The following is a 16,366-nucleotide window of genomic DNA, read 5'->3' as shown; positions in this document are numbered from 1 at the left end:
TTGATTCATAAAATTACATTCAACAAAATGATTGAAGAGAAAACACACAAGGCACTAGGCAGACTGTTATAGAATGGAGTATGTAAGATGCCATGTCCATAGCTTCGCAGGAGTTTCCGACTAGCAATCAACATGATCAGCACATTCAGAAAAACACAGTTTAAGAGTGAAGATTGTAGTGAGTAACCAGTCCTTTATAAATGTGCTGGCCACTATCTATTATAATATAGTAGGCTTAAACTATACATTGCGAATTAATTAAGTTATTTTAAAATAAAATGTACATGTAAGTTAACTCAAACCGGCAGTGTATATATCGAAAGCAGTGAAATCGGACATTCCTAAGCGAAGATATTGAGTTCGTAAGTTCTGGTATTACAAAATTGGAAATTGAGATATCGTGGGTAAAAAGCTGAAAAGACAAAAAAAACCAACGACAACAACAACAACAACAACAACAAAACAAACAGACCAGAACAATTTGGAGTACATGTAATGAATTAAAAGAGTTGACATGAGATTAGGAATTAATGTTTTCTGCTGTTTCAGTGTGCATGTTCTCATCGTTGATGGTTTGGTGGACTGTCATGTAGATGTAAGCGTGATCCTAAAAATGCCTTTCACATTGACCAAAACTAATTACAAGACCTCTTCTACATTGAGGCTGGCTTTCCTTTTAAAGGGAATTTTATTCCTTCCTTTCCTGCCCTCTGGACCAAAATCACTTGGGGCATGTTATAGGGGGAATGCAGATTTGATGGCACTGTTGTATCAAATGGCAATAGCCTGTAGGGTCAGTGGCCTGTGCAGAATCTATGTCATGTCAAAGACCTTCAATATAGTGCTCCATGCAGGCAAGACAATCTTATTGTCACTCCTGTGGCGTGCTATTCCCACTCCCCAGTCATGTGTCTGGCACCCGAGGGGTCTGTGGTTCAAAACTGCACCCCCAAAAAAGTTGTTTTCTTCTTCTTTCTTTTTTACTTCCTTTCCTTCCCCTGGTCCAAAAGCACCTGGGGCATGTTATAGTAAGGGGAACGCAGATTTGACGACAGTGTTGTATCAAATGGCAATAGCCTGTACACAGACCCTAGACAGAACTTGGGGTCAGTGCAGTAGCCTGTATGATAAGAATCTAACTTACAATGGGTTCAGTGGCGTAGCGTGGGTCATCATATTGGGGGTGCACAGACCATGATTGGGGGCACCTGGTTTAATTGGGGACACAAGCCGTTTGTTTCGGCTATTTTCCTATGGGATTTTGTAAATTTTGCAATCAATTTCCCCCGAGGTGCTCGCAGCACCAGGTTTATGGAATAAATTACCCATCAGTAACCGAACTTCCAGCTCATTACACAGTTTTAAAAAAGGTCTCAAAACACAATTCTTTCAATAGTAACTTTTTCACTCAGATTGTTGATAATTGTTTTTGCTTGTAAATATTATGTTGTTGCTGTATTATTATGCGCTGTGGTCTAAATGAAATGGCGCAATATAAAAGCCCAGTGTATGTATGTATGTATTTCCCCCTCCCCATGCCCCTATGACGCTACACCACTGCTTGGGGTCAGTGGCCTGTATGATTAGAATCTGTCATACCAAAGACCTTCAATATAGAGAAGTGCTGCATACAGGCAAGGAAATCTTATTGTCTCTAAATCTTTTAAGCCAAAAATCTTTGCTTGGAGATGAGTAAAACGCAATTTAAAAGGTGATGAATGTTTCCCGGGAATGTTTACCTGTTTAATCTTTTAAGCCTAAGATCTTTGCGGAGATAAGTAAAACACAGTTTAGACCTGGTGAATAATGTTCACCTGTAACTCATTCACCATGAGTACAATGGCAAATCTTTTGTTTCTGTAATTAAAATCCTAACTGTGCCCATGGTTTATTTAGAGGTTAATGACTGCGCATCAGTTCTTTTGAGGGTATTGTGAAATATCTAAACATTGTGCTTTGGAACCAAGGAATATCCTGAGGTCCAAAGCACAATGTTTAGATATTTCACAATACCTCAAAAATAACTGATGCAAAGTCATTAACCTCATTCATAACAAATCACTTTTTCACTTTTTAAAATTAAATTTACGTCCACATTTTCTTTTTTAAATTTGAAAACGGAGCACAATTTCAACTTTATCTGTCGTTTTCCCTGAGAGATCAACGGACAGTGGACGCCTGCTGGAGCTTCGTACAAGAACCCTTTGGGGAGATAGATCCTTCGAAGTTGGTGCACCTAAACTATGTAACACACTGCCTGTTGCACTAAGAACATGTGACAATATCGCAACTTTCAAATCTGGACTTAAGACCCATCTATACAATGAGGCATTCAAAGAGTGACTCTTTTAGTATTTGACTCTTTTTCTTATGAACTGTGTCACCATGTTGATATATTTTTCTCAGATCTTTTTGAACTTGTTGTGTCAAGCGCCATTGAGCGTCGAAAGGCGGATACCGGTGCTATATTAAATCGTCATTATTATTATTATTATATTTATTAATATTAACAAATCGAATAGCCCATTAAGGAAATACCGCGGTCATTGTAGAGCGTACTTTTAGCTACGTCACAAGACACGGTCATTATACTTTTTCAATGACCTGCATTTGCGTCCGCGTATTTAAAAGTTATTATCTGTGATTGGATTGCACTTGCTGCGTATATTAATGAAGTTATGAATTGCTATCGGAAGGGTAAGAAGAAATGAAAAAGGAGAGAAGATGAACAAAGAAGTCACTTTGTACCCTCTGATTCGATCCTCAGACCCCTCACATGCTACGCAGAATATCACCAGCCTCTAGTCACGGGGGTTATGCTGGCCCAGCCAGAGATTGCCTGAGTATATATGGCTGATTGCATCATGTAGAATGCGTGCACGAGCAGTGGTTTTAATAGTGAGCTTTAGTGAGCTCTGGTTGGGTTAGGGTTAATAAGATTTAGTCACAAAAATTTCCAATCATTAGTATTTACAATTGAATTAGTATTATGTGACAAGTGGACTAATGGGGTATTGATAATTCTATTTATAATCTGCCATACCCCTGTGGAAGATTTAAGAAAAGTCTTCCACAGAGGGAGTATGTTTTTCAAATGGAATTATCTAGGGTTGTGAAAGTGTGAACTTTCTCATTCTTCTAATGCTTGTTCTCAAATGTAAATTGAAATAAATGATAAATAAACAAATTTAAATTTGAGTTAAAATTGTTTTTGTTTTTGTTCATTTATCTGTTACATTACAGGCAGTTGTACGGGTCCTGGAAGAGCTGGGTAAAGAAGGCAAGATTACAGAGAAAGTGTACGGCAAACAGAAGGTCTATGTGGCTGACCAGGTGAGTGTACTTTGAAGCTTTAATCAAGGAAAAAAATAATTGGCACACTTTGGCAATACTCTTCATTGCCACTCTGCTAGTTCAGTGACATTAGTATAACTACATGTATGCCTTTACACAGAGCATGAAGTCGACTTGAGTCAAATTCAGTGAACTCGACTTCATTTGTGTGTAAACAGGGTTGCTGCATTTTGAACTCGAATGTCGACCTGTAGTAACTTTTCTTGAATTCAAACTCGACTTCAAACTCTTTTGCAGTGTAAATAAACACAAAATTAGAAGTCAAGTTCATAATGGTTATTTGAAGCATGATGGCGTAAAAGTCACAATTAATTTTGAAGTCAACTACCGTATAAACACCCAATGAACAAATAATTTATGCTAATCCTTAGTCGCAATCTGAATTTGATGTCGCAATTGAAGTTGACTTCCCTGTGTGTAAACTGGGTCTATGTATGATGAGAAGCTTACCTACAATTCAATATGAAACTTACAATTCTACCAGACCTGGGGGTGTGTTTTGCTAAACTTTCAAGTCATTGTCCATCCAACCATGCCAATGCGCTCATGTAACCCTTCGCCAGTTATGAACACTCTTTTACTATACAAGAAATTTTGACATCGTACATTAAGGCTTTGGACACAGATATCAAGTAAAACAAATCAAAATTGATTTGGGGGTGACAAATAACCCATTCTGCTTGGTCATGTCACATATTGAATTCAGAAACAGATACAAAGATCAGTAACCTCACACACAGGATATCATTTATAAACTAATCAACCTGTTGTTTCTCTCATTCAGTTATTTCCTGGTAAAATGAGAATCCAACTGTATAAGTCATAATTTCTTATTGAAGAGCCCCACCTACAGACGTAGGAAATCTCACTGTAAACACTGGGATTTCCACAAGAGTCACAGTAAAAAGAGCAGTTGGCCTCATTTTCTGTACTTTAATCCAGGGGAGTTAAGTCAGTGCCGTGTGTCATACCCTCCAGTTTTCAGGTACCGGTCAACCACACAATCAGAAGAGAAAAAAAAAAGGGAACCCCCACAAAAACCGATGGCAGCTGGTGCCTAGAATTTTTGCACAGCAAACATCGAAGTTCAATTTTAAAGGGCAAACTGTAGTTAGGATAACAAAAACAACTGGTAAGAAAGTCTGTTAGATGATCTCAAAAAGTTGATCGTCTGTGAAAAATAAAAATGGTGAAATTGCGACAAGAACTGGGAAGAACTGTTTCCCTTGCAAACAGTGGCGGCGCTGACGGGGGGCAAATGCCCCCAGTCAGAACTGTTGCCCCCAGAAAAAAATTACGAAAATTTCTACTTTTTGCGGTAATTTTGCGCAAATTTTGTTGATTTTGCCCCCCCACCTGATTTTCACTTTGCCCCCCTAATGCCCCCCCCCGAAAAAAAATTCCTGGCGCCGCCACTGCTTGCAAATGAAAATACAGCTTAGTTTAGCGAATGTCAACATAGGGTCGTCAGGAAAAATATCCTAATGAACCAACACCACAGCTATATGGTACTTCACAATAACAGTATGTGTTTACAGTTGGCACACCCTCTGTTGGTCTGAGATATAAAAAAATATAAAAAATTACAGGGCAAAATGGAGGAAGATGATTTTCTTGTTTGCATTAACTTTCTGATTCCACATAAATATTACCAACATTTCGTTTTCAAACTTGTTAATTACAGATGCTACCAGATACATAATATCTCAAAATTTGGGTATAAAATAGTGAAAAAATTGCACATTTTGCACACTTCGCGCGAAATGAACTCAATGTGTATCAACTTTGACTTCAAATAGAATGAAACTGAAAATTGTTGCGCGCTACGCTCGCACTAGCAAAAATCGGGCCGGAATAATGCTCACTGGGCAATTTTTTTCTTTGCCTCCCCCCTCCCTGATAAAGAAGTCCAGGCACACCACTAGAAATGAACTGCAAACTACTTCAATTGGACCTTCATATTGAACATTTTTCAATTTTTTCCAACTAACATTTTACACAATAATGGTGTAAGAAGTGTCCACCAAATGCCTTTATTTCATGCTTATTTTATAAGATTTTCCAACGACTGAGGGGGCACATCCCCCCTCAGTCACCATCCTGTGTCGCGCAGGCGCGACGAGATACCTGCTTCACAGTCATATTTAACAAAACTTGTGTCCCCCCACAATCAACTTCGGATTGACGCCCTGAGGAATATCTTGTGTAAGTCAAAAAAGAATGCATGGAACCCCATGCAAATCGATGGGCCATGCAACTGAGGAACGATCTCTACCATCATAGCAAAGGGGTCTGTTTGGATAAGTTACTCCATCTAGCCATGCTACATGTGCTCACATATGAGCATTTTATGCAACATATGAAATGGTCTCCTTTTTGCCCCATAACCCCCAAGTACTGAATCCAACTATATGGTCCTGTGTCACAACCTGGGGTACCTTTGTGTTACATAGTAAAAAATGAAATGGTTCATACATTTTACCTACACATCTCATTTGAAGTGGTTCATCCTTCTGAGCATTTTGACACCTTTTTTATGGAAATCGGTTAAAAAATGAGAGAGTGCGGCCAAAAACAATCACAAAGTAGGGAGGATGTAACCCCACCTCTTTTTTCCACATTTACAATCATTCTGAGCAAGTATTGGTCTTTTAAATGAACTTTTGTATTTATTCACTTGGTTTAGATGTCTGGGAGTTCATTTAGACATTTTTTTACTAGATTCAAATTTTTAAAGGGGGTTTTAAATCAAATTTACAATATGAATCCCTCCCCCTAATCCTCCCCCCCCTAATCCTCAGCCACCCTTGGCACATTTCATGCCAAACGGCATAAGAAAATAATTGAAAAATATTTGAAAACAGGATAAAAACATGAGTAATATAGAATAAATTAGCCTCAATTTAAGACCTAATTGAATCTTCTAAGTGAAGGAATACTCAAGAGACAGTGTTTTGAAATCCAAACTGCACATCAAAATGTAACAAAGCCACCTTTTTGTGTACCCCAGTATATGGCACAGGATCATATGGGTTTGTAAAGGTTGAGGAATTGCTAATGTCAGATAATGGCTCTCAGACCAGTTTCGAAGTGCAAAATGTGCTAATATTAGGTACATTTGCCGGAAAAAAGGCTTTCCACGTTGCAAGTTCTGCAAATGCCAGAGTGTTTAAGGCTCAGCTTCAGCTTCTATGAATCCGTCAGGATGTAGCTAAAAAACGCAAAATGGTTTCCCATATCACATCATTGTGAATTTTTCATTTGAGCCTTAACACGTAATTCAATGGGATTTGACAGCCATTTTCAAAGTGCCCTCTAGAGTTATTTTTGGGTTATACAAAGTCTACCCACACTTTTATGATGGTCTACTACATTTGTGAAGAGTATCTTAGGGGGACCTCTGACACACATGCGATCTGTCTCAGACAATGGCCTAGAATGGCTAACTCTATCAGTGCTGGCTGTCTTGTCATGCTTGTAAAGATTCAACAACTATCCTATTCAATTGCAATATTTTCCATGCTGCTAATTTGAGCATCAGCATTGTTAGACCCGCATTTATTTCAATATGAAAAAATGATGTATACCAAAGGTGAAAAACACAGCAGCTGATAGGTGTATCCCATCATGCTCTGGGGTACAATAGTAGAACTGCATATGCCATAGAAAGTGTACACAAAATCCCTCACTTCAACTTTCAATTGAATGATCTCTAAAATATTGTGGAACTATCCATAAGTCTCAATATTTAAGCAGCTCTTACTTATATTTTGTATGTATTTGCTATGGAGCAAGCAGATACACTGCAATGCATGATGGGATACTCCCTTCAGCTGCTGTGGGTGAAAAATATAATTTTAAATTAAAAACCAAAAATAAGCAGGTGGTTTTAGCAACCAAATTTAGTAAAAATGCATAAAAATAAATTAGTTTTTTAATACTACCAGGATTGCAATATAAAACATTTGTATAATTAGCCTTTAAGCATTACTTATTTTCTGTAGATTTTAAATACAAATTTATCTTGTGCATATTACGCATTATTGTGCTACCAAACATAATAATGATAAAATTGGATGCTTTACGCCCAATATTTATTGGTCTCGCTATGAGTTTTAACATATTGGACACAACGTTTTAAAACTCATAGCTCAACCAATAAATATGGGCTCAATCGATCCAATTTTATATCAAACGTGGGTCATAGCTGCACTATGGGATTGGGAACCTTCATCAATTGATGGTGTTCAAGGTCATATACTGAGGACAAAGGTCATTTGAGGTCAACTTGTAAATTCACAAATTTGGTCTCATGAACAGTTCAAATCCTATTGCAACCAAATTTGGGTCGTAATTGCACTATGGGAACCCTCATCTATTGGTGGTGTTCAAGGCAGGAGCGGATTCAGGGGGGGCCTGGCGGGCCTGGCCCCCCTCCCAAAAAAAAAGAGGAAAGGAGAGAAGAGAAGAGAAAGAGGAAAAAAGAAGAGAAAAGGGAGAAAAGGAGAAGGGAAAAGGTTAAATTGCACGTATAGTAGGCCCATATTATGCCTAAATCGCAGTTGGGTAAATCTATATAGGTCTGTGATTATTTTGCTTGACGGCGTGTCCTCTGCCCAAAAGCATGTGAAAATTACGGCGGGCCTGCCGATATATAGGGGCCCGTCACATTTGGTCACCAAAATCATGTAGGCCTATGAAGACGGACTCTGTGCCGACTTCAATTCAACATCGATCCATGCATGCTTTAATTGCGAATCTCAAGCCTTAGGCCTATAAAGTGTCAGTGTAACATATAAAATTTTACAAATTGATTTCGGGCCCTTTTCTGTTTTAAAAAGCAATCATGTTATATAGTGTAAAAATGATGCACCAAATGGCTTGAATTGGACCTTCATTTTGGAAAATTTCCAAACTTCTCAGGGGATATCCCCTCAGACACCCCCTCATGTATACAAACATGTGCCCGTTTTAGTGTCTTTATTTAACACCCACCACTTGATGTTTAAACCAATAAATCATACAATAACAGTGGAAAAAGTGAAAAAAAAGTGGCTTTAATTGGCCTGTCATTTCATAAATATTATATTTTCGCTTTTTAAACTAAAATTTTGCACAATAATATAGTGCCAAAATGGTCCACCAAATGGCTTCAATTAGGTCTTCATTTTGCAAAAGTTTCTCACTTCTGAGGGGGGCACATCCCCCCTCTGACACCCCCCCGCGTGTGCAACTATATGTTTATAAAGGTCAAAACCTGTCCACGAATGGCTTCAATTGGGCCGTCATTTCACAAATTTTCGGCCTTTTCAAACATAACATTTGTACACAATAATAGTGCAAAAATAGTCCACCAAATGGCGTCAATTAGGTCTCCATTTTACAAAATTTTCTCACTTCAGAGGGGGAACATCCCCCTCCGGCATCCCCTGCGTGCGCAACTTTATGGGTACATATAATCATAAAGCAAAATTCAGACAATAAAAGTCAAAACTTGTCCTCAAATGGCTTCAATTGGGTTGTCTTTTTGCAAATTTTAGGCTTTTTCAAACTAAAATTTTACACAATAATAGTGACAAAATAGTCCACCAAATGGCTTCAATTGGGTCTTCATCTTCCAAAAGTTTCTAACTTCTGAGGGGGCCACATCCCCCCTCAGACACCCCCCTGCTAGAGTGCATCAAAAGCCCCTCATGTCAACCATATTTTTTCTACCTAGTGTCAAACTGTTCCATTTAACTAGAAAATCATCCCCTCCAAATTTAAATTCAATCGGAGGACGGGAAGGGGGACCACCATGAGCTTAAAGTTCGGACAGAGGCAACCAGTAAAAGTTCGGCCGGCAGCTATTGAATTATATATACAGTTATACATACATATTAATAGCTGCCTTTAGTGAATGTTTTATATTACCTCATGTCTCAGACAATACTCAATAAAATGCAAATCCATTTGAACTAAGCAAAAAGGCAGCTATTTTCAGACATATTTGAAGTTATAATAATAGCTGCCATGTGCATGTTTCTCTATTTACAGCCATTTCTGCATGGAAAATGGGTCCATCGTGTGCTGCGAGCTTAAAGTTTGTGCATTATAGGTGCCTTTTACTAATGACAAAACAATCAGACAGCTATTTAGTTTTCATTACTTTATACTGAACATCACTGTGGCTGCCATATGAATAACAATCATGACAATGTAATAAATGTACTTAGATCTATGTTGCTTATCAGTCCATATGATATTGGCAAATTAGGTAGCATCATTCAGTTTATGCTCTCTCAGATTAGGTGTCTGTTTTCTATCTTGCTCCACCACTTGCAAGACATTTTGATTACTAGTATGTTCCTCACTCTGGGCAGCAGCTAGGAAATCTGCACTGAGTTTCACGCCACGTTCTACTGCATCATTTACCGCACAGTTGACGGCTCTAACATTGCTAAGCAATTGCAGATAAACTGAGGACTCGGGCCAAGTGTCAACATTGTCTGCTAGGAATTTGTTATTGATCTGCAGGATGTTCATAGTGAACCTTGCCTGCAAAATCAGCTTGGACGACTGTTGACTAAGTGATATTCTCAGGGTCAGGGAACTTTGGCTTTCCAAAGCCTGCGCCAAGTGAATACATGGCTTTAGTGCTGCTGCATCAGGTTGAAGATGAAGTAGCCTTCTCGCTAAAGCTTGTCTCTATTGTACTGGTATCTTTCCACTGAAGACAGCAAGCGGTACCATCTCTTCGGTGAGATACATGTACCACAGATGTCTGTTCAGGGCTTTGTGGGTTTGCGTGCACTTGTTGCAAGTTTGCAACACCGAAATTGATATCGGCATACTGCAGGAGGCGCTTGTACAACTGAAGATCGTTCCATGGCGGGCCAGAAGCAACACTGCATGTTATCCAGCAGGAACTTTAGATTATTGTTGCAAATACAACAAATTCACATATCTTTAGTAGCTGGTGCTTGTTGTCACAGTGCCTTGCGGACGCTGTTCAATGTGATTCTGCATTAGAGAGATTTTGATACTATACAACAGTTTGGACATACATGACTGCTTGAATGTAATTGATTGGCCCGAGTCCGTAGCTTTACTGCTAGCGCTTAGCAATGTTAGAGCCGTCAATGTGGTAAATGATGCAGCAGAAAGTGTTGTGAAACTCATACAGATTTCCTAGCTACTGCCCAGAGTGAGGAACATGCATAATCAAATGTCTTGCAAGTGGTGGAGCAAGATAGAAAACAGACACCTAATCTGAGAAAGCATATCATATGGACTGATAAATATTAAGCAATTTATTACATTGTTATTCATATGGCAGCCACAGTGATGTGCAGTATAAAGTAATGAAAACTAAATAGCTGCCTGATTGATTTATCATTTAGTTAAAGGCACCTATCATACACAAACTTTAAGCTTGTAGCGCGTGATGGATCCATTTTCCATGCAGAAACAGCTGTAAATAGAGAAACATGCACATGGCAGCTATTATTATGACCTCAAATATGTCTGAAAATAGCTGCCTTTTTGCTTAGTTCAAATGGATTTGCATTTTATTGAGTATTGTCTGAGATATGAGGTACTATAAAAACATTCACTAAAGGCAGCTATTAATATGTATGCATAACTGTATATATAATTCAATAGCTGCCGGCCGAACTTTTACTGGTTGCCTCTGTCCGAACTTTAAGCTCACGGTGGACCCCCTTCCCGACCTCCGATTGAATTTAAATTTGGAGGGGATGATTTTCTAGTTAAATGGAACAGTTTGACACTAGGTAGAAAAAATATGGTTGACATGAGGGGCTTTTGATGCACCCTACCCCCTGCGTCGCGCAAGCGCTCCGGGATGGCCGCTTCGTGGCCATTAATTACATTCTTTTCCAAATTGGGCCCCCCCCCTGACTGCTCTGGATCTGCCACTGGTTCAAGGTCATATACTGAGGTCAAAGGTCATTTGAGGTCAACTGGTAAAATACCATTAAGATTTTGGTCAAAATTAGGTCTCTTATGAACAGGTTATATCTTTAATGCAACCAAACTTGGGTGGTAGCTGCATTATGGGTACTGTAAAGTATTGGTAGAATCCATGGTCACATACGGAGGCCAAAGGTCATGTGAGGTTGTTTGTTTGCCAATCATACAGCATGACATTCAGCTATTACAGTTTATTTCCGAAATTACATCGCCCCATGGTGGAGGCATCCCAATCGACACCCCGCATCGAAAACTGCGACGTTCCTAGCTTACTATCAACTATTTTTGGATGTAGCCCAGTTGCAAAATGTACAGGTTTTTGAATGTATATTGATATATTAAGAATTATGATTAAGCATCATTAATATAATCGACCTTGTGCATTGGTTTGAATGTTTCTTTGTTCCAGTGAACCATGTATAAGCCTCTTCCCTAGTCAATTAAAAATACCAAATGGTAATTACATTTTGTAACCAATGAACTGCCTAGAATTTATGTATGAGTGATATAATAACTTACCAGTTTTTCCTTAAAACAAATCTGAGCTAAGAAATTTATTTTTTTTAAACCCTGACACAAAGTTTACTTGTACTTTTGCCGACATCCTTTTATCAGTGATCACCAGGGTTGCCAAAAGATTTCAGCCCGAATCGCAGGTCAAATAATCGAAAAGTCGCCCAATTTTTCTCTTTACCATTGGTTTCTATGGGGCATGAAACTCTCGGAAGTCGCGGGAGCCAATGTTGAAAAGTCGCCCAAATGTTTTCTTAACCATTGGTTTCTATGGGACAGGAAATTGTCAAAGTCGTGGGGAAAATCTTCAAAAGTCGCCCAATTGGGCGACCAAATCGCGGGTTTGGCAACCTCGGTGATCACATCCCATAAAATTAATGAATAAGCTACAAAATGTAGGGAGAGTTCATATTGAACCCAATATTAACCCTCTCCACGTGGATGTTGACTGCAGACGAGTTTTTTTTTAACTCAAAAATGTCAGAATTATAAATTTTCATAACCATAATTAGCATGAAAAATGCATTATAATGAGTACAAACAAGCTTGGTATTGGTTCAGTGGTTCTTAAGATAGCTCTTTACATTTTGGGAAAATATACTCAAACTTGGGTTTTTTTGTGTTGGAAGCTTATGGCTAGCATGCAGAGCATTAAGAGCTACATGTATACCAATGTGGATATAATGTGGTAATAATGATAATGGGTGCTGGTAATGCACCATTAATATAGAAATGAACGTTTAATGACTGAAATATTCCGAAATGAGCGCATGATAAAAGACTGATTCAGTATAAAAGGAATTTCATTTCATCATTTCATATATATTTTATTTCACATTCGTGGCCATGGGCCAAATTACAGAGAAATATTACAAATAATTATAATTAAAGATACTTAGAATAACACACAAAATTTAAAACATTCATAATTACACAAGTATTGCACATTATAGTATAAATAAACATGACATGGAAAATATATTATTACAAGGACATAAATATATGAAATTTGCACAAATAAAATAGGCCAATTACAATGTAAAAATCACCAAAAGATTTTGTTAAAAAGCACTAAAAATCAAAATTTAAACCTGCCAGCAGGATAAAACCATTATGTAAAAAAAAGTGTACTGTACATCCATATCAGAATGATGCACCCGTCAACCGCCACACGTGCATCACCCCACACAACAGCCAGGAACAAACACCAGACCCATCTCAAGCGGAGGCCACTTCAAATCATCCGCAAGCGACACAGCCAAGGAATGTTCTCTGCACTCCCAAACCATGTGACCTAGGGATGACCCAAAGCGACCCCCGCCTGAGACATGTCCGGCATCTACTCCCATCTACCATGCGAAATGAGACACATGTAGCAGCCGACAAGCGCACCCCTCTGACATGGATGTACACAAATTGAATTTAGATAAAAGCAAGTGCATGGGGGCAATTAATGCATGTTTAAAAGTGTGACATAAAAGGGGATCGGGCTCTGTTTGAAACGCTTTTGTGTTGGCCCTGAATTGTGTAGTGATCTTGAGCATTGCGCAAACTTCTGCCATGGTAATAAATGACAAGTTCTTACACTGTCACTCAGTCCATTGGCAAAAGTACGCAATGCTCAACCCTTCTGTCTGCTAGCTTTTTAATATTGCACTGTTGTATTGACTTTGAATATGAGATGTATTTATAGCCAAGTATGGTTCTAATTGCTCTTCTTTGTATGCGCTCAAGATCACTAGCTTGTTTTCATCATCTGTATTAATGTAATGGGTTTGTTAATTACAACACGCAAACCTAAGCACATCTATATTTTGTGCAGATTTTGATAAGAGCTCGGAGGAGGTTGGATGTGTTGATAGCTGGTATAAAGTGTATTTGCCTATGATGAACTAAAATGCTGCGACAAATTCTTCTATGCCCAACCAGCAAAACATATACTTCATTAAATTTGCTTTTTGGCAAATCTACAATCATTTGCTGAGTTGATATTGCACTAGGATCCACAACATGCTCATCTATCAGGGCTCAGTTCTATAACCCCAATACATTTGCACATTCATTGAATGACTTTTGAAAATTTGAGTACAAAAACTCATATTCTCCAACATGAGATTAAATTTTGCACTCTGATTTTTTAATTGAGGTTATTGAACTACGCCACTGGGATGAGAATGCACCAACCTGCATTGACAATCTAAAGTACATAAACTGCACTTCTGTATTGGTAAAATCGCCGGATTATAATCATTCTACCTTTTTCTTTTGTGCCAGATATTACTAGAGCAGTACAAAATATTATTCAATTCTGACTGAAGCTTTGTACATTTTTTATTCTCTTCTGTACCATGTACCTGACATTACACATGAGAGTGGACACTCTAGCACCAATTTGGAATTAGAAAACGGTGCTATATGGACACCATCGGTGTAACCTGAGTTTGTATCAGACGTGACTTCATAATTATGCCCATTTTGCAAGGAGAGCCTGCCGAGCTTTGTTTCAGATGAATTGGATGAGCGCTTGATTGACAACTGTGGCCGGACCAATTTGATCTTCTTCTTCTTTCGTATGCTGCTAACGAGGGAGATTCAGATCTCAAGTTTGATGTGGAAACATCTACTTCAGAGAGTCCCTTAATTGGCTCCATTTGGGGGTGATGAAGGTGACAAGCTTTGATGATGAGGTCTGCCCTCTTCTCTTCCTTTCCGCACTTACAATTGTACAATTTAAAATTGTGTCAGCCCATCGATCAAATCATAGTACATAAACTCTGTTTATGTTTACATCTTTTTCTTATGAAAGTACTACTGTAGAATGGACTTGCTTATATATGGGCAGAGATGGATAGTAACACCCAACTGGTTTCCTAGGCAAGTAAATTCTTGGCCTGACATGTCGGATGTCTTGTAGGTGATTTTCCATTGCAACATACACAGCAGCTATTTGCCACCAGTGTCTTCTCCGGCAGCTAAAATATTTCTGCTGCAGAAATGTAGAGAAGGAGAACAAGTCTGAACATTTGAGTGGAATATCAGGGCCGACAACTGAAAGTCAAGGCAGAGAACTGAAAATGCAACATCGCTGTTCTGGTAGAACTTTCTTGAGAGCGCACAAAAAGCGTGCACTCCCTATTGGTGAGCAGTGACTGAATGATGTTAAATCAAATGCACTAATTGTTCAAACAATTTTGGATAAACAAAGTAAAATATCTATCTGTAAAGATGGCCATTTCAAACATTTTGCACAAGTTCCTTATTATTATCACAGTCATATCATTGAAATACAATGAAGTACTGGAAGTATCAGCTCAGATACTGGTGAAACCTCTATGGGAAGTTCCTGATAATGACACCAGCGTATGCTTTGTGAATACCAGTGGAAATGTGACACACTTCAGAGGAACTGCTGATCATTTGTGCAGCCTTCAAGTAACAGCATCTCAAGGAACTCACATCCAACTGCAGATACATGGATCTGTGAATTTCTCCGTTGAACAGCCATTTCTGTACATTGAACGTATTGGGGATCTTAATTATTGCGATAGTAGGTATATAGTTTTTGGTGAACTATATGAACGGTGTAGCTCTATCTTAACTCAAAGAAATGTCACAATAACACTGCAAAATATTGTCAGTCTCTCAATCACTGACAGAGCAGCAGAAGATACAGTGCATGAATGTCCAGAAAGTGATCAAGATATCACAGAAATTCAAGTGAGTCAGAATTATATTTGTAAGAACGTACAAGGGTACTCTAGAAAGCTAAAATGTGAGACATATGATGGTAATGAGTGTAGAATTGCGTTTGAAACTGATTGCGACACAAAACTTGGAGCCAGAGAAGTAATTTATCAATGTAATGACCATGATATGTCCCAGAACCACAGAGTTTTGATTGCTTATCCAGCTGATGTGATCAGTTTAGATCTATCGGCCAATAAGTTAGTCGCAATAAATGACAGAAGTTTTCAAGGTTTGAAATATATTCAGTCTATCAATTTAAATCGCAATAATTTGATGGTACTCTCTGTAGGTGCCTTTATGGGATTACCAAATTTTACAGAGTTGTACCTTAGCTATAATCAAATAGCCCAATTGAATGTAGGGATGTTTCAGGATTTGACCAATTTGGAAGTTTTGGAACTTGATTGGAATCGGATAAGGCAATTGAATGAAGGGGTTTTTCAAGGTTTGAGTAAACTAAAAATGCTTTATCTTCATGGTAATTTGCTACGTACTTTACCAGAGGAGTTATTTCAAGGTTTGACCAATTTGGAAGTTTTGTATCTTAGTTGGAATCAGATAAGTCAATTAAATGAAGGTGTGTTTCAAGGTTTGAGTCAACTGAAATATCTGTATCTTCATATCAATATGCTGGGAACTTTACCAGAGGGGTTATTTCAGGGTTTGACCAATTTGGAAGTTTTGGATCTCAATTCGAATCGGATAAACCAATTGAATGTAGGGGTGTTTCAAGGTTTGAGTGAACTGAGAGGTCTCTATTTGTATAGCAATATGCTGG

General features: G+C 38.4%; 1 protein-coding gene across 1 annotated transcript in view; it reads left to right on the top strand.

The window, feature by feature from the left end:
• Positions 1-16,366, top strand: part of LOC140159061 (homologous-pairing protein 2 homolog) — a 104,535-nt gene that overhangs the window by 60,794 nt on the left and 27,375 nt on the right. Inside the window, exon 3 of the mRNA XM_072182391.1 lies at positions 3,244-3,333. Within this exon, the coding sequence (XP_072038492.1) occupies positions 3,244-3,333 (90 nt within the window). The remainder of the gene's footprint in view (positions 1-3,243; positions 3,334-16,366) is intronic.

Source organism: Amphiura filiformis, chromosome 8 (assembly GCF_039555335.1).
Source record: "Amphiura filiformis chromosome 8, Afil_fr2py, whole genome shotgun sequence".
NCBI lineage: Eukaryota > Metazoa > Echinodermata > Ophiuroidea > Amphilepidida > Amphiuridae > Amphiura > Amphiura filiformis.
Note: the sequence above shows the minus strand (reverse complement) of the source record. Positions and strands in the feature narration are given on the sequence as shown.